Genomic DNA, 17,971 nt, shown 5'->3' on the forward strand with positions numbered 1-17,971 from the left:
TTTTTATGCCTTATTATACTATGGTGTTTTTTGACATTTTTATGCCTTATTATACTATGAGGTTTTTGACGTTTTTATGCCTTACTATACTATGACATTTTTATGCCTTAAAATACTATGATGTTTTTATGCCTTATTATACCTTACTATACTATGACGTTTTCATGCCTTACTGTACTATGACGTTTTGTGACGTTTTTATGCCTTACTATACTATGACGTTTTTTGACATTTTTATGCCTTATTATACTATGGTGTTTTTTGACATTTTTATGCCTTACTATACTATGATGTTTTATGCCTTACTATACTATGACATTTTTATGCCTTACTATACTATGACATTTTTTGACATTTTTATGCCTTACTATACTATGACGTTTTTATGCCTTACTATACTATGATGTTTTATGCCTTACTATACTATGACATTTTTATGCCTTACTATACTATGACATTTTTTGACATTTTTATGCCTTACTATACTATGACATTTTTTGACATTTTTATGCCTTATTATACTATGACATTTTTATGCCTTACTATACTATGACGTTTTAATGCCTTACTATACTATTACATTTCGTGATGTTTTTATGCTTTATTATACTATGACATTTTGTGATATTTTTATACCTTGCTATACTATGACGTTTTCCTTCCTTACTGTACTATGACGTTTTGTGACATTTTTATGCCTTATTATACTATGAGGTTTTTGATGTTTTTTTGCCTTACTATACTATGACATTTTGTGACATTTTTAGGCCTTACTATACTATGATGTTTTATGCCTTACTATACTATGACATTTTTATGCCTTACTATACTATGACATTTTTTGACATTTTTATGTCTTAATATACTATGACATTTTAATGCCTTACTATACTATGAAGTTTTGTGAGATTTTTATGCCTTACTATACTATGATGTTTTTTGATATTTTTATGCCTTACTATATTATGTCGTTTTATTGCCTTACTATACTATGACGTTTTGTGACATTTTTATGCCTTACTATACTATGACGTTTTAATGCCTTACTATACGATGACGTTTTGTGACGTTTTTATGCCTTACTATACTATGATGTTTTATGCCTTACTATACTATGACGTCTTGTGACATTTTTATGCCTTATTATACTATGGTGTTTTTTGACATTTTTATGCCTTACTATACTATGACATTTTTATGCCTTAAAATACTATGATGTTTTTGACGTTTTTATGCCTTACTATACTATGACATTTTTTGACATTTTTATGCCTCATTATACTATAGTGTTTTTTGACATTTTTATGCCTTATTATACTATGAGGTTTTTGACGNTATTATACTATGACGTTTTTATGCCTTACTATACTATGACGTTTTTTGACATTTTTATGCCTTATTATACTATGACGTTTCATGTCTTACTATACTATGACGTTTTGTGACATTTTTATGCCATACTATACTATGACGTTTTTTTGACATTTTTTATGCCTTACTATAGTATGACATTTTTTCTTACATTTTTATGCCTTACTATACTATGACGTTTTTTTGACATTTTTATGCCGTATTATACTATGACGNATACTGTGATGTTTTTATGACCATTTCTGCCTTAGTATAAGATCATGTTTTTTTTGACATTTTATGCCATACTATACTATGACGTTTTTTGACATTTTTATGCCATACTATACTATGATGTTTTTATGCCTTATTATACTATGACGTTTTTATGCCTTACTATACTATGACGTTTTTTGACATTTTTATGCCNTACTATGGTGTTTTTTGACATTTTTATGCCTTATTATACTATGAGGTTTTTGACGTTTTTATGCCTTACTATACTATGACATTTTTATGCCTTAAAATACTATGATGTTTTTGACGTTTTTATGCCTTACTATACTATGACATTTTTTGACATTTTTATGCCTTATTATACTATAGTGTTTTTTGACATTTTTATGCCTTATTATACTATGAGGTTTTTGACGTTTTTATGCCTTACTATACTATGATGTTTTATGCCTTACTATACTATGACATTTTTATGCCTTACTATACTATGACGTTTTTGGCGTTTTTATGCCTTACTATACTATGACATTTTTTGACATTCTTATGTCTTACTATACTATGACGTTTTTTGACATTTTTATGCCTTATTACACTAAGGTGTTTTTTGACATTTTTATGCCTCAGTATACTATGATGTTTTTTGACATTTTTATGCCTTACTATACTATTATGTTTTTTTTACATTTTTATGCCTTGCTATACTATGACGTTTTTTGACATTTTTATACCTTGCTATACTATGACGTTTTCATGCCTTACTATACTATGACGTTTTTTGACATTTTTATACCTTACTATACTATGACGTTTTCATGCCTTACTATACTATGACGTTTTTTGAAATTTTTATGCCTTACTATACTATGACATTTTCATGCCTTACTTTACTATGACGATTTGTGACGTTTTTCTGCCTTATTATACTATGACGTTTTTTTGACATTTTGATGCCTTGCCATACTATGACGTTTTTATGCCTTACTTTACTATGATGTTTTTTGAAATTTTTATGCCTTACTTTACTATGACGTTTTGTGACGTTTTTCTGCCTTATTATACTATGACGTTTTTTTGACATTTTGATGCCTTGCCATACTATGACTATTTTATGCCTTACTATACTATGGTGTTTTTTGACATTTTTATGCCTTACTACATTATGACGTTTTATGCCTTACTATACTATGATGTTTTATGCCTTACTATACTATGACATTTTTATGCCTTACAATACTATGACGTCTTTTACATTTTTAAGCCTTACTATTCTATAATGTTTTATGCCTTACTATACTATGACATTTTTATGCCTTTCAATACTATGACATCTTTTACATTTTTAAGCCTTACTATACTATAATGTTTTATGCCTTACTATTCTGTGAAGTTTTTTACATTTTTTTGCCTTAGTATACTATGACATTTCGTGACATTTTTTATGCCTTACCATACTATGACATTTTTTGACATTTTTATGCCTTACTATTCTGTGAAGTTTTTTACGTTTTTTTGCCTTAGTATACTATGACATTTCGTGACATTTTTATGCTTTACTATACTATGATGTTTTTTGATATTTTTATGCCTTACTATATTATGAAGTTTTATGCCCTACTATAATGACATTCTTTGACATTTTTATGCCTTACTATACGATGACATATTTTGACATTTTTAAGCCTTAATATACTATGATATATATATATATATGTATGTGATGTTTGTCCTACAGTGAGTCAACTTTAGAGATGTCAGTGTTCAGAGTGTTCAGCCTGAAGGAAGACATTTAACACTTTGAAACCAGGTCAGCTTTTATTTCTGGACAGACGACATTTCAGCTGAGTCAGATATTTCAGGAGTGCACAGAACAGGAGAGGACAGAAGAAGGTTACAGTGGTGTGAATAAGAAATGAATGAACCGTCCACCGACTGAGAAGATGTTTTAGTTGCGTCAAGATTTTAAAAAGGTTACCTCTATCTTTTTTACTGACCTACATCAATTAGCTCTGAGCCTCTCTTCTGATTGGCTGACTGTTTTCTGAGTGATTGAATAAAGATGTAGCAGATTTCAGGTAAACAGAGAAACCAAATTGTGCAAGTGTGAATTGTGGGTCCAGGTGGGTGGGGCTTGGAGCGTGGCTGAGAGCGGTGACTGCCTCGTTGTGACGTCACAAAGGTACAGAAGTCCTGACGGCTGGGTTTAAGGCTTAGTTTCTGAACACAGGCTGTGTGTGTTTCTCTGTGGACTCCGCACCTTGATACTTCCACAGTATTAATATAGAACCTAGACCTGCTTTATAAGCAAACAACACATGGACACTATATGGACCTTTAAAGAAACAGAACCTGAATTAAAGTGTTTGGTATCAGAGAGCGAGAAGAGAAAGAGAGAAAGGGCAGTAAACGTGTGTGAACTGTGTGTCGGCATTCATTGATTGACAGAGACAGACTGCTGCAACAGCTGAGTCTCAAACCAGATACAGTACAAAGGTTACCGCTATTAATACACATGAACATACATACAAACACATAGTGTGACACACTGCATCTAATTTCACATCACTGATGACATGTCATGTCTTTTCTGTAACATCAGCTCTGTCGCTGCTGCTCAGCCCAGCCTTGATTTCCGCTGCAAATTCAGATGAAATTAGTCAGAAACACTGTGATGTCACACACAAACACATACACTCACACACTCTCACACACACACCAAGGAATCAGTGTCATTGGATCAACCTTCAGTTATCTCAGTAGGAGTAATGTGACAACCTTAAGGTTCAGGAGACATATGACAGGGCGAGAACATAAATAGTATGTGTATGTGTGTGTGTGTGTGTTTGAGAGGGAGGGTGCTAATGGAGAGCAGAGAAGCTACAGTTACAGCAGGATAGTTTGAACAGTGGAGACATTCAGAAGCCGTGGCTGTTGCTGAGTGGAATATGTTGGTGGCCATTGCATCTCTGCAGCAGTGACACAGAAGGGACCAATGACAATCACTGCACAACAAAAGGAAAGCAGGCCAACGTCACTGGGAAACGTGCTTCACAAGGTCAGAAAAGACTAATGTTTAATTCACTGCCCTCGGAGAAACCCAGTGAAGCAACAGTGATGTGGTTTGGAGAGCAGCAGCAGTGGTGAAGCCTTCAGTGAAAACTGTAAAACTGAGCACTGCAGATAAAACTACAGCACACCGAAACTACAAGAAGATACAGTAAACACAGAGTCAGCACAAGTGTCTGCTGGATTGAAGAATTTCATGGTTGGAATTCACAGTGTGCATATTTTCAGTCTGAGGAATGCTGGAAGCCAGCTGTCGTTTCATTCATGTTTCTCACTACAACGCTGCACACACATAGTCTGCAGCTCTGACACACTGCAGGCTCTGGATTTATCTTCTTCATCTTCATCTAAGAAAATGGATCCGATCAGCAGCCTTTGAAGAACAGTTTGAATAGATTGATCGATTGCAACCTGACTTTTAGATGATATAAAATGCAGAGTTATTCCAGTCTGCAGCAGTGGTAATTACAGTTACTGGTGTGTTAAATACATTCTCGTTGGGATTACAGCCTCATCACATGAACGAGTGCATGCTGTTTAGTCTGAGGTGGATAATCTACACAAACACACTGCTGCATTCAGAGCCAGCAGCAGGGGATTTTCATATTTAACTTAACACCCAGTCAAGAGTCTCGGTTCTGGGCCCAGATGTTCCTCAACACGGTGCTGGTGGTCCTGACGGACCTGGCGGCCCGGCTCCTTGGTAACACTGTTTTCCGGCAGCACTTCCACCTGCTGCTATCTGCAGTGGTGATGTTCAGTCCTGCACTCAGCTTCTGGGTCTCCCAGCACAGCATCTTCGCCAAGAGAAGCCACTTTCTCTACAGGTGAGACTGCTTCCTGTTCACTTCCGGCTCCACTTTGGACCAGTGCCTCCATCTTCCTTCATGTTGTTGTTAGTGTTTTGTTTGTTTGATTAAAGCTGATGCAGATGTATAGTCTGAATATGTTCAACAATATGTTTGTTCATGTTTCCTCTTCTGTGTTAAGCTGTTGACATTAGATCATAACAGTCAAAGTTTCCTGTGATAAATATAAACCAAATCATGGATGGTTGTAAAACCTTTTGTCTCAGCGCCTTTAACTCACACAATTTTTGTGATAGAGCTCTCAAATGTTGACACAACGTACTCTTATTATTTCATTACAATTAGCAATGTTTTCAACTTCTCCAGCTATACCACAGTTTTGCCCCACTCTCGGGGCAAGTTGTAACACTAAAAGTTAAAAATTAAAAATTCAGCCCACAGCACAAATTATGCATCTAAATAAGTTTATTGCACATGTGCCAACACTTCACCATTCTTCATGTTGGTCACCAAGCACAAAAACAACTCACCACTGACTTTTAAAGCACTTTAAAAACAGCTGTAATCCACAACAATGAGCTGTTCCCAAGACCTTTAAAACTTTATAGAAGTACATGTGCAGGCACACGAAGAATATGTTTAGTTGTCATTACTGGGTTAGTTGTAACAGTCATTGTTTACCCTGCTGTAGAAGCATGGGGGAAGTCACATTTTACCAAAGAGACTCTGTAATTTAATACAAGTTACATAATTCTAACTTCAACAGTATAAGCACTCATCAAAAATGTTCCAAAAAATTATTTGCATGTAAAACCTTTTCACAGCTTCACATGCAAGGTCAGGAAGGAAGTGGTCATGCATGAAACTGATCATGATTCTAAGGTCAAATGGCTTATTGGTGAAAGCGACACTGTTACAACCATCCCCCGGTCTCCCCTGCGTACTAATACCACATGTGAAGCATTCACTGTGTACTAATCTGTACAGTAACCTACAGCGTACGACATTGCGTCACACAGTACAGACAGTAAATGACACTGACAGACATCAATCAAGCTTGATTTTTCTTAAAAGTTCATTTCAATGAAACAAACAAAGTATAAACACTGGCGTAATGTGTCCTTATACAGCTGACATGGTGAACTTCTTATGCCTTAAATGTATTAGACGCGGAGCCACAGTATCTATTAGGGTGATGAGTGTGATGCTCTGACCTCCACCAGCTGCTCTCCAACTGTGTCTGTCAGCTGTTTGGTGCCGAGCAGACAGCGGACAGTGGGTTCATTAAAGTGTTTTTACTGCAAACAGCTGCTGTGAAGAAACTGCTGGTTAAACCAAAAGGCAAGTTTTGTGCAGCAGATGATGAGATAATGAGCAGAGCATATAAAAATAAAAAGATTAAGAATAATAAAATATATAAAAAGTCACATTGCATTTACAACTCAAGTGCATTTATTAGCAGCAATAAATGAGGTCTACTTTCTTCTCAATGGTGGCTTTTATATATTTACACTAATTTGTCATGACATAATTTCTCTCATCACTTCCTCCTCTAATCTATAACTTCCCTGCTAACACTGTCCTCATCGCTCCTCTCCCTCCTCCAGGATCTTCCTGCGCTCCGGCTGGGGCTGGACCTGCGTCTTTGTCGGTTCCTTCGTCTTCCTCCTCTCCTTCTCCATCCGTCGTTCCCTCGCTCTCTCCATCCGTCACCTCTCCAGGCTCGGGGTGGCTGGTGCACTGTGGTTTATTTTCTGCAAGCTCCTGGACCAGCTGGAGAACGCCACAGGAAGCTGCTATGAATCTTTGATCACTGACGCAGGAGATACCAACGGCCAGCCTCTGCTGGTGCTACGAGAAGGGGAGAGCAAGTCTGAATGCCTCAAAGCTGGGATGTTGTGGAGAGGATATGAAGTTTCAGAGGATGTCTTCCTTCTCTGTCTTTGCTGCCTGCTGTTGGCAGAGGAGATGGCCGTGTTTGGTCCTTATCTAAGTCTGGGCGGGATCTCAGACGCTCCTCTGAGGATCCTCTTCCTGTTCTGTGTTCTCCTGCTCGGACTCTGGATCTTTCTTCTCTTCTGTCTCTTAGCTTACTTCCCTCAGTTCCCCACCCAGCTGCTGGGGGGCGCTCTAGGCTGTCTGAGCTGGAGGGGACTGTACCAGGGTTGGTACCGCCTGGGGCCCAGCTGGTACTGTCCCGGGAGGCCTGGAGTGGGACTGCTCAAGACCAAGACCGGCGGTGCTGAAGCTGAAGATGCACAACTGAACCACGATCACTACAATTAACCGGAGAAACAAAAGAGCTTTAAACGGCTCTCAACGCTGCCTCAAAGATGAATTCAATCATTAGATAACGGCGGCTGTTTGGAGACGACTGAAGGTTCTCCCAGAAACACAAAAACCCCGTCCAATCGCGTTTGTCGTCCTCAGTGAGATCAGCAATCCTGCCGAACAAGCGAATGGATTAAGCGGGCTTTAAAAGTGTATGTGCAAACATGTTGTGTGACTAGTAGATGACAGGGGGGAGTCCCCACAAGAGACGGCAGCTGCCATTTAGATGCAGGTTGGAAATGTTTGAGAATCCCTGAACCCACAGCTCAGGTTCTGTTTGCAATGCAGAGAAAAAACAAACTAGTATCTGAAATCAAATGATGGAAATGTGATTTTCTAGTGAACATTAAAATCTCTGCAACACTTGAATAAATTCAGAATGTGTGTCATAAAATACTGAAATTCTCTAAAGCCCATGGCTGACAGATACTATCAAACATCCATGTTTCTCTATGTGTCTTTTGCATAAAGATCAGTGTCTGACAGCATCTTAACAGACATGTCCCACCTTGAAAAGACCCCCAGCCTCAGGAGGGGGCCTTTTCACTGTAGGTTTCTGTGCCTTTTCATCTATTTAGTCCATTTGTCTTCACCCTTATCCCCCAGGACCTCACGTTCCTCTGCTTAGTCTCAGACGGCCAAATGAGCCGACGTGCGCTTGTTGGGTAGTTGTTAGCTGGTGAGGGGAAGACAGGGTAAGAAGGAGGGTAGTTGTGTATTGAATGTAGGTGTGAACTCAGTGTGTATGATTGTTTATGTGTCCGTCCACAATAAAGCAGTTGCTGAGCCACAGTTTTATTGTGGAGGTCTAGAGAGAGTTCCTTGGACTCCACGGTTTGGTTTTTGTCCTGACATACAGTGTGAATTGTGGGACCTCTTGGACACACAGGTGTGTGTCTTTCTAAACTATGTACAATCAATTCAATTTACCACAAGTGGACTCCTGAGAGGAAGCGTAGGACACAACTTGGAGATCCCACAGCAAAGGGTGTGAATACGTCTAAATAAGAGATTGTCAGGTTTTGATTTTTAATACACTTGCAAAACAAATTCTAAAAACTGTTTCACTTTGTGGAAACTGACGGGAAAAAAACAGACAATCTTCACTTCATTCTTCACCTCATCACTAAAGAAAGAAGACAGAAGATCATTTTATCATTTTCCTCTTAAATTGTATTTTTTTGATAGAACGTCTCCAGAAAGAAAACATACAAAACATCAGCCATCAGACAGCAGGGAAGAAAAAAGCTGGACATCTGCTACAGCAAACCAGCTGTGTCGGCCTCACAAAACCATGACATACAGTTTGCTGGCGCTCAGCAGTATTGAGAGGTTGTCCCATTCATCTATTACACAGAAAAAAAACAGTGATAAATTACATTTCTGACTGACTGTTGCTGGGTAAACTCCACGTCATCATCATTCCAGATAAAGTTCATTACATCTATCAGAAAAATGAAAAAAAAAAAACAAGAAAATTCATCCTTCATTAAAAATGAACAAGACAAGACAGATCGATATCTTGTATTTACACATAAAAAAAAATCTATTGACTATCGTAGAAGTACATGGCAGATGACGATAAAGGCATAGTTTTATTTTCTGTCTTCAGAGGACTCTCCCTTCCTAAAGAGTTGGGGCCGTATTCAAAGAGCAAAGTTAGCGTTTGCTGGTGACCAGTTCAGCGTGGATCAACATGAATGAATGACAGTGGTGTTTGTTCCTCTGTGACATCATTAAACGCAAAACGTTGACCCGCGCCAATCGACAGCAGAGAAGGCAACGTCAGCACTTCATCCCTCAACTTTTAGCTCTGGTGTATAGAGGAGTTCATACTACACAGTATGGACTACACAGTAACTCTCTGTATATTACCAACATGGTAAACATTAAAATCAAGTGAATGCTTATATGCACTTTAAGTATTTGAAGAGGAACAAGTACTGTCAGCCTTTGTTCAGGCTTGGATAAAGTTCAGAGACTGAAGTGAAGAGGCCTTTATAAGGCGTCAATGTAGCTTTAAATCATCAAGATTATGGGGATTACACAATCATTAAAAAAAATTATTCACTGGTTTGTTGGGGGGAGGGGTGGGGGGGTCAGAAGAGACAAAAAAAAAGTTATCATGGGAGGGAGGGGATGGGGGAATCGACGGTGTTCAGAGTTTCCCAATGACAGTTCATCATGGCGTCGTAGAGCTCCTCGCTGCGCTGCATGAAGTCTTTGTTCCACTGGTCCACGTCACATTCAGGGATGGGCTCTGTAAACCCCCACCCCCCCCAAACAATGATTTAAACACAATCCACAGTGTGTGTCGTCACAATCTGACCATTAACAACGCCATGGCTACAGTGGCTACGCTAGCAGCTAGCCAGGAAGTACTGGTGAGAAGATCTTTGTGACACCAGACCGAACCTGGAGTCATGGATTTAAACTTTCTATCTGTGAGGTATCTGTTACTATGACTCCCAAAGAACAACCTATTCAGCGGTCTCACGTTGTCTCCAGTCAATATAACATTTACCAGTTATGTTTAATATGCAAATATCTAAGTTGTACCAAAGCAAATCAGTTCAGTGCAGGGTCTTACCTTCAGCATTATCATCCTCCATTTCTTCCGTCTCCTCGTGACTCTGCTGGGGAAAGAGATGAAACATTAGAAATGATAATAAACACTGAAATACTAGAAGACACCAAGTAACTACATTACTGTTGGTTTTCTGCAGTAACCTGGTTTTTCTTTAGCAAGAAGCCCAGCTCGTTCCAAAAGAAGGCTGGGGTAAGGGAGAACACGTATACGTGGATTTACAACTAGATTACTACAGCAGAAACACATGCTGTCTGATTTCCTGTATAGCCAGAGGCCTGTACTACGAGGCAAGTTCAACATACCCAGGATAACTTTTCCTTATCTGGCTTAACTGAACAGAACTATGAATTCTTAATATGATGTGAGAAGACACGCTGATACCTCCAGGTAAATACGGTTATAGCGGCATCATAAGGTGATATTCAACAAGGTGAAATGTAAACAATATGATCACATGCCTGGAGTTAAAAAGAGATAAAACACTACAAATTATTTCTAGTTATTAAAGTCAGACGGAGAATATATTGTAAATAAGTGCATGAATTATCATGAAGTTTCTTACTGAATCTCTGCAGGACTAAAAAGGTTAGTTAACTCGCTAACCTAAACTCTGGTTTCTTGTGTGCATCTAAACATACTCAATTTATCATTCTTCAATATTAGACGCCAACATTATGAGCACTGAGATTATCCTGTAAAGAAATATGCAAACATCACTTTACATTAGAGAACACTGATACAATTTCATCGCTGTGCACTTAGTACAGAATTAGCTCCGCAATTTGAGCCTCGCTTAACACAAAGGAAATGGTCAGAGGTCCCAACTGCAACTGTTGTTGTCCATTAGCACACCAGATAACATGATTCGATCTGTGAATAAGACAGTATGAAGCTATTGGAGGGTGCATGTGTCTTCTATTAACACCCTAGCAGCAGAGGCTAACACTTCCGCCCTGCTCAACACACCCTGGAAAATTTCACAATCAATCTAATTACTCCTTTGAGCACAGGTGTGGACGTGTTCCACTCACCTCTACAGCTCCTGACATGTCAGTGGACATGGGTGGCATCCCCATGGGAGGTGGAGGCATCATGTGGCCAGGTGGGGGGTATCCATAGGGCCCGTAGTTATAGTTGTAGCCACTGTTGTAGCCACTGTTGTAACCGCTGTTGTAGCCGCTGCTGTTGTAGCCACTGTACTGGTCATAGCCCCCCCACTGAGAGTAGTAACCTCCCTGACCCCCGCTGCTTTGGCTGCCGTAGTAACTGGACTGAGACTGGTTGTAGTTGCTATGGTAATTCTGGCCCTGGCCCCCGTGGTAGCTGCTCATCTTTTGGCTGCAAAAAAAAAAGAAACACAGTAAGGTTTCACATATAATATAGAAATAATAATATATAAAGTACCTGCACTGCATCGGGTTCATCAAAGTGGCACACATCACTTACAGTGGCGTCCAAAAGTCTGAGACCACTTTCCTCCAGACTTTTGGATCCCACTGGACATTTTGTTCATAATACTGGAACTATTTTGAATTTACAACCTTCAGGCATTTCTTTTTTTGCTCAACCTAGATACTGTTTCAAATGTTAAAATAAACCTTTACAGTTTAATATCCACTTAAAAAAGGATAATGCTGGCGATGTGTTTACTTTTCTTACTGCTGACAAATCACGAGATCAAAGATCAAAACCATCCATGAGTTAACTCGTCAGCACTGTTGTTGAGGACTATTTTCAGCAGTGGATTAATCCACATTTGGTCTTCTAGTGAGTATCTCGGGCAGCAGAGTGGTGTGTATGAGTAAGTCATTTATTTATTTGAGTTTATTTAAGTTATATACATACTCATATCTTTAATCTGGGGTTAATGAAATCTTGGGAGAGGATGTGTAGTTTATATCTTCAGCCATGATCCGTCGTGTTTCTTTGTCAGCGTCTCACCTCTTTGCTACAGCGATGCTGAGTCTGAGCGGCTTTCCGCCGAGCATCGTTCCCTGGCACTCCTCGATCGCCTTCTTCTGCTCGGTCTCCTCCCCGAACTTGACAAAGCCGTAGCCTCTGCAAGTCAAACAACTCTTACACCTCCGCTCCACACCAACACACACTACATACTTGGCATTACATAGCCACTTATAATGAGAAAAGAGAATATAATGGGTATTATTATGGTAGAACTGAAACTTGTTGTTTTACTTTTAACATGAGGTAGCATCACTTGAATTGTGAGTTGCTCTTGCTTAGCCTATATGGGGAAAACAATAGTTTTAGCATAAGACCTCAAGAAAACATGTCTTCAGCCTTTTTTTGAAAATAGATTAAGATGAACTTGGTGGTCAACGTCCACAGCACTGCCATCATGATACTATCAAAACCAGGAGACATTTTATATTATTGAACATTTCTTACAAAAATATTCAAACAGAATATTACACATAACACCAAGGACATTAAAAAAGCAATATGTAGTTCAAGGAATCATCTTTTTCATACTTTTAACATTTCTCTGAAGCCACATCGCTATCCGATCCACCTCTGTGAGCTGACGTACCTGGAGTATCCATACTGGTCTGTGACGACTTTGGCTCCTTTGCAGGAAGGGTACTTCTTAAAAACTTGGTGCAGCTGGAAGTCGTCCACCTCAGAGGCCAAGTCGCCTACAAACACTGAAAATTCTGGCCTGAGAGAAGGAAAGACTTTGATCAAATACTCCTGCTTATACAACTATATCACTGTCAAGAATTAAAGGAGCAGTTCTGGTTCTGGTTCAAGTTAATGAGTGTGCCACTTGTGTTTCAGGGTGTAAATTTAGTTTGTTAATAAAATTAAGTTTTGTAAATTAAAATTCTGATTCAAACATCGACATTTGATAAGGAAAGTTGAATGTAAATCATATCTTACCCTGCCTCTGGCCGTTTCCCATAGGTGGCATAGTTTAGCTTAAACTTCCGGGGCTGCACATGTGGAGAGAAAACACACTCACTAAGCCGACCTCAAACACCAGAGATGTGTACTATAGCACTGATATTGCTGGAAATAGAGAGTGGAGTTATTATGGTTGTTGTTATTTGGGTATACATACCTCCACCACCCAGACCAGCCTTTAGCCCATTCCTCAGTTAGTTCCTACCAGAGACTCTATTCACCAGCTTCAAACAAAGTACATTCATGTACAAGCAGCCTCTTAGCCACCTTCAGCAGCAGGTACAGGCCGGTGGACAGGGGAGTCCAGTAGCTTGGCCAGCTCACAGAGGCAACAGCGTTTCAAATTCAGTAGCAAGCAACTACAGCTCACAACTTTACACGTCACTTCAGACTTCAAAACTGTTCAAGCTGGCATGATTTTTTTCGTTTTGTTTTACATCACCAGACACTAAAGTCGACTTACTGTCACTGCAGCCAATAAAGAGTAGTTTCACTAATTAGTATCTGCGACTGGTATTTAGTATTGCATTTTTGTAAAAGTTTGGTTTAACTGACTGTGAAAGCACAATAGTGGTAGCAAAAGCAACACAAATAGCAAATTGAAGAGATCTGGCTCACTCAATCAATTACTACTGGCTATAATTGACTTATTTGCATCCAATCCTGTTTAGTTTCTGTCGTAACAAAGGAGGACCAAGACTAGTTGAGCTCCGCTATCCACAGTCAAATCATTAATTACATACTGTTTGATAACAACAGTCTAACACTGAAAAAAAAGGAAGGCGGTATTAAATTTTCAATGATATTTATGTATTTGTGGAGAAACAATAATAATATAAAGCAGTAAGGATTGCATCAAAGATATATGAACAAGTATTTTGCAATTACACCACAGAACTTACCGGATTAGATCCAGGAACCAGTTTTCCGTTCAGTCTTTGGACACAGCGGTCGACGCTTGCTTCATCTGCCAGCTCCACAAAGCAGTATCCTGCAGAACCACTGCGCAGGAGGACAGACATGACAGGGATCGATACTGAGGAATGATTTACATCACAAGCATGTGTATATTTAACAATTGCATTAACAGTATAAAAGGCACACATGAATGAATAACAAAGTCGAGGCCACCTGAGCTTCAGTCTAGACTTGTACAAATCCAGCTTAAGTAATGCAATGATTCCCTCACAGAGATATTAACATTACATGTTATTTCGAGGATTCCCTTCAAGAAACGCTGAGAATTTAAATTATTTTATCACTGAAAATTACATTACATTTTAGTAAATTAACACTTTAGCGTTTGATAATATAACAGTGTGGTGATGCAAGTTAATTCTGGAAAAAAGGACTTGACTAAATAGGAAAATTAATGACAGCTATATTTTTGTTCAATAAATGTCAATAATTGTTGCAAACATTATACTTTCATAATGTTCAATAGAAGTGAATTTTCCTAAATCTTCAGAGATCTTATATGATATATTTAAGGGTGAGGGGTAGACCCGTAGCTGTTCATAGAGGTTGGTGTGTAGCATGAAGTGCTCTGTATAACCTACCCTGTTATCCTGTGAGTGATGATCTTGACTCCAAACGGCGATTCTCCCATAGCACTGAAAGCCTGCTTGATGAAGTTTTCATCCATGTATGGGTCCAACTAAACACACATGCAAAGAAATTTAACACAAAGTTACATTAAATCTCAACTAAACTGAAATGTTCCTAATAGTACAAGAGCACGTACACGGCTTCATAATGTAAAATCTATGTGAACTAACTGTAAAGTTATGACATTTATAGCCTGTCATTTCAAAGACTCACTGGTGCAAATTTAACTTCAAAGTGTTGTAGCAGATTGCAGCTTCTTATTTTAAGAATGTAATAAATCTTAATCATAGCAGTCTCAGGTGTAATGTGAGGCACACACTGGGGCTAGGTTGAGAGCTGGCAGTGGTATAACTAGGGTTACACTTTAATATTTGCTGCACTTGAAACGTTATGAAAATATTAACTTGCTAACTTTTCCAGACACTATTTTGACGTTAAGTTTGTAAACCATCCGTTTCTAGTCCAAAATGAAAACATGTAATGACCAACAACTAACGTGTAACATTCAGACTGTCAGGTTATTTCGGTGTACGTTAGTTCAGTTACAAGGCTCCACCAAGATCGGCCAGAATGAGAAGATCCTCAACTCAAACTCAACTTAAACCTCTACCAATTTACTCGAGATACTTCCATAAATTGCTAATGCACTCTCTCATTTTGTGTGTAATTTTATTTAATGCATCAGGCTGCAGTTACACTTATTACACGTGAACTTTAACGATTAGTTTAAATCCAAGTTGGTTAGCTTACGCTTGCTACGAGGAGAACAGCTTTGTGGGCAACACACAACAGGTTTTTTGGTGACTCATTTCACCGCAGAAGTTACTACTGGGTCTTGCTGAAAGGTGTTACGCCAAATTCTTCAAACACAGTACTAAGAACAGGGTTTTGTGTAACCTTTTACGACTTGGGTCACGTATCCGGGCTAACTTTATCTATCGGAGCTAGCAAACAGCACGCGAAGCTAGGCTAACGTGAAAGAAACAGACTTCAGACATACATCACCCATCCACAGGCTCGTCTGTCTGTTGAACATCTTGGAGTTTGGAACCGCGAGGATACTATACAGGAGTTTGTTGGTGTTTAACGGTCGTATAAAAAAAGCGAAATATTACAACATTAAAAGTTCTCCTCTCGTTCACGCCAAGCGCATCGATTCGCAGTTTCACTTCCGTATCAAGCCGCTGTGATACTTCCGGTAAGCTTTCTTCTTCTTCGAATTTTTAACGGCAGCTCGATTGCATTACTGCCATCTCCCGGTTTAATCTAGATATTACGACATCCTCTCTCCTGTCGCCTCCCCTGTATCTTACACTGCCTGCTTTCTTTTGAAGTGAAGGTAAATGTCTCCCCCTTGTTCAATCTTTTTAGAGCCATAAAAATGGAGTACAACTAAACTGAATACCCCGCTAAGAAATTTGCTTTTAAGTGTTTCAGTTTTGTAACTTGGGACTGTAACTGTCTTTAACTGTGTCTCTTAAAAATTTACACATGATCTGAGTATTTGTGATCTGTAACTATAGAACATAGGCAGAGCAAGGGGGGCAGTTTATGGGGCTTCAGCCCTGGATGTTTTCCCAAAAGCCCTGAATATATGATTCAAGGCTATAGATGTACTATTCTGCAATCTTATAAATCGTTAAATTCATTCATCAACGAACAATGCCAGCAAACTAGCTGTGCACACGTACATTGCTGCCATTATCAACATTATCATTTATTACAATTATTATGATATATCATTGTTAGTATTACAATTGTTATCAATGTCATTATTACCTGCAATTATTATTTTTACTATTATTGTCATTGCTATTGTATACAATCAACTTTCACACACACACACACACAAAATGTCACTATTTACACTTTTTCTTTTTCTATCATGCTTCATGATTACAATGTCTTCGGTGTCACCTTCTGTTTGTCCATTTTTTTCCACCAATAAAAGGAAGTAAATGCTAATGCTAGCTGCCGATGCTAGCTTGCCCTCCATTTGTTATTTTGCAATCATCTTGTCACCTTCTCTGGATAACATTAAAAGTACTTGGAAATTCTTTGAGAACTTTTGAATGCGCCTGCTGCTTGGCGCGTGTACTTCACTCCTCACATTTCAATCTGCACAAAGGACGTTACTTTCAGTTTCATTCATGTGGTAGAGACTTATCCTGACACTGACTTCAGTCACGGCAGGTGTCCCTCAAAAAGCCATTTGAAGCTGTCATGACTGATCATTAGGGAGGGTTGACATATAGAGTTTTTAAGATAGTTGTTCAAATGGTGGAAATATCAACAGGTGTAGACACTCAGATGATATAACGAGCAGCTGATGTTGCCATCTAGAGGAGAGATTCAGAATTACACTAATCCACTGACTCATCTCTTCTTCCTGTTGCTGGTCACAGGTCATCAGAAGTGAAGTGAATTCTCCCTCCATTCTCCACTCCTCTGCGTCTCTCTGTCGCTGCAGGAGTGTGTTTCAACTGTGAGATAGATGTGCTTCCAGTGAAGAATGAAGACGGCCTGGTCATTGTGTTTATCCTCAACTTTGAGCTTCACACTGACCCCAGACCAGCCAACAGCTCTCCAGGCAGAGAGCTCAACAGAGTGCTGCGTATCCCCTGGATCAACATGGGTATGTTTAATTATCGCTGTCATCAGTGAGTTCATAAATAATACAAAGGGAAAACAGAATTTTTGCAAATTCATTAAAAAGGAAAAACTGAAATATCACATTGACACAAGTATTCAGACGCTTTGCTACGACACCTGAAATTTAGTTGAGATGCCTCCAATTTCTCTTGATCATCTCTGAGATGTTTCTACACCTTGATTGGAGTCCACCTGTGGTAAACTCAGCTGATTGGACACACACCTGTCTATATAAGGTCTCACAGCTGACGGTCTGATGAAACCAAGATCCAACTCTTTGGCCTCAATTCTAAGTATCATGTCTGGAGGAAACAAAAATAGGTTTCAAGATTAGTGATGCTGTTTATTCCGAATTCATTCCCCAACTGTGTCATGTAAATTCAAAATAGTCACATCAGACAATCTTTGC

At 38.9% G+C, this 17,971-nt stretch overlaps 2 protein-coding genes across 3 annotated transcripts; one reads left to right on the top strand and one right to left on the bottom strand.

Moving 5' to 3' along the window:
- The first annotated feature begins 5,298 nt into the window (after window positions 1-5,298).
- LOC111223845 (fat storage-inducing transmembrane protein 1-like) lies at window positions 5,299-7,801 on the top strand. Its single transcript, XM_022748131.1, has 2 exons — window positions 5,299-5,477; window positions 7,067-7,801. The coding sequence occupies exons 1-2, from the start codon at window positions 5,299-5,301 to the stop codon at window positions 7,743-7,745; spliced, it is 858 nt and encodes a 285-aa protein (XP_022603852.1). The 3' UTR covers window positions 7,746-7,801.
- Window positions 7,802-8,948: 1,147 nt separating this feature from the next.
- Window positions 8,949-16,078, bottom strand: LOC111223813 (tRNA selenocysteine 1-associated protein 1-like). Of its 2 annotated transcripts, none has more exons than XM_022748094.1 (9): window positions 15,911-16,078; window positions 14,862-14,959; window positions 14,205-14,304; window positions 13,279-13,331; window positions 12,929-13,057; window positions 12,322-12,438; window positions 11,412-11,718; window positions 10,381-10,423; window positions 8,949-10,050 (listed from the first exon to the last, which is right to left on the bottom strand). In XM_022748094.1, exons 1-9 carry the CDS (start codon window positions 15,944-15,946, stop codon window positions 9,914-9,916), a joined length of 1,020 nt encoding a protein of 339 aa, XP_022603815.1. In that variant the 5' UTR covers window positions 15,947-16,078; the 3' UTR covers window positions 8,949-9,913. The 2 variants fall into 2 exon arrangements, with proteins under 2 accessions (XP_022603815.1, XP_022603814.1); XM_022748093.1 differs by having other exon boundaries at window positions 10,381-10,426.
- Window positions 16,079-17,971: the final 1,893 nt, after the last annotated feature.

The sequence above is a fragment of the Seriola dumerili genome, unplaced genomic scaffold, assembly GCF_002260705.1.
Source record: "Seriola dumerili isolate Sdu_G_001 unplaced genomic scaffold, Sdu_1.0 BDQW01000116.1, whole genome shotgun sequence".
NCBI classification, from domain to species: Eukaryota; Metazoa; Chordata; class Actinopteri; order Carangiformes; family Carangidae; genus Seriola; species Seriola dumerili.

Excerpts from the sequence above, each read along its gene's own strand:
- LOC111223845 (XM_022748131.1), top strand. The coding sequence starts at position 5,299 with ATGTTCCTCAACACGGTGCTGGTGGTCCTGACGGACCTGGCGGCCCGG. Across the intron at positions 5,478-7,066 it reads AGAAGCCACTTTCTCTACAG|GATCTTCCTGCGCTCCGGCT; the intron begins GTGAGACTGCTT and ends TCCCTCCTCCAG.
- LOC111223813 (XM_022748093.1), bottom strand. The coding sequence starts at position 15,946 with ATGTTCAACAGACAGACGAGCCTGTGGATGGGTGAT. Across the intron at positions 14,305-14,861 it reads ATCACTCACAGGATAACAGG|TGGTTCTGCAGGATACTGCT; the intron begins GTAGGTTATACA and ends CCTCCTGCGCAG. Across the intron at positions 11,719-12,321 it reads AGCATCGCTGTAGCAAAGAG|CCAAAAGATGAGCAGCTACC; the intron begins GTGAGACGCTGA and ends TTTTTTTTGCAG.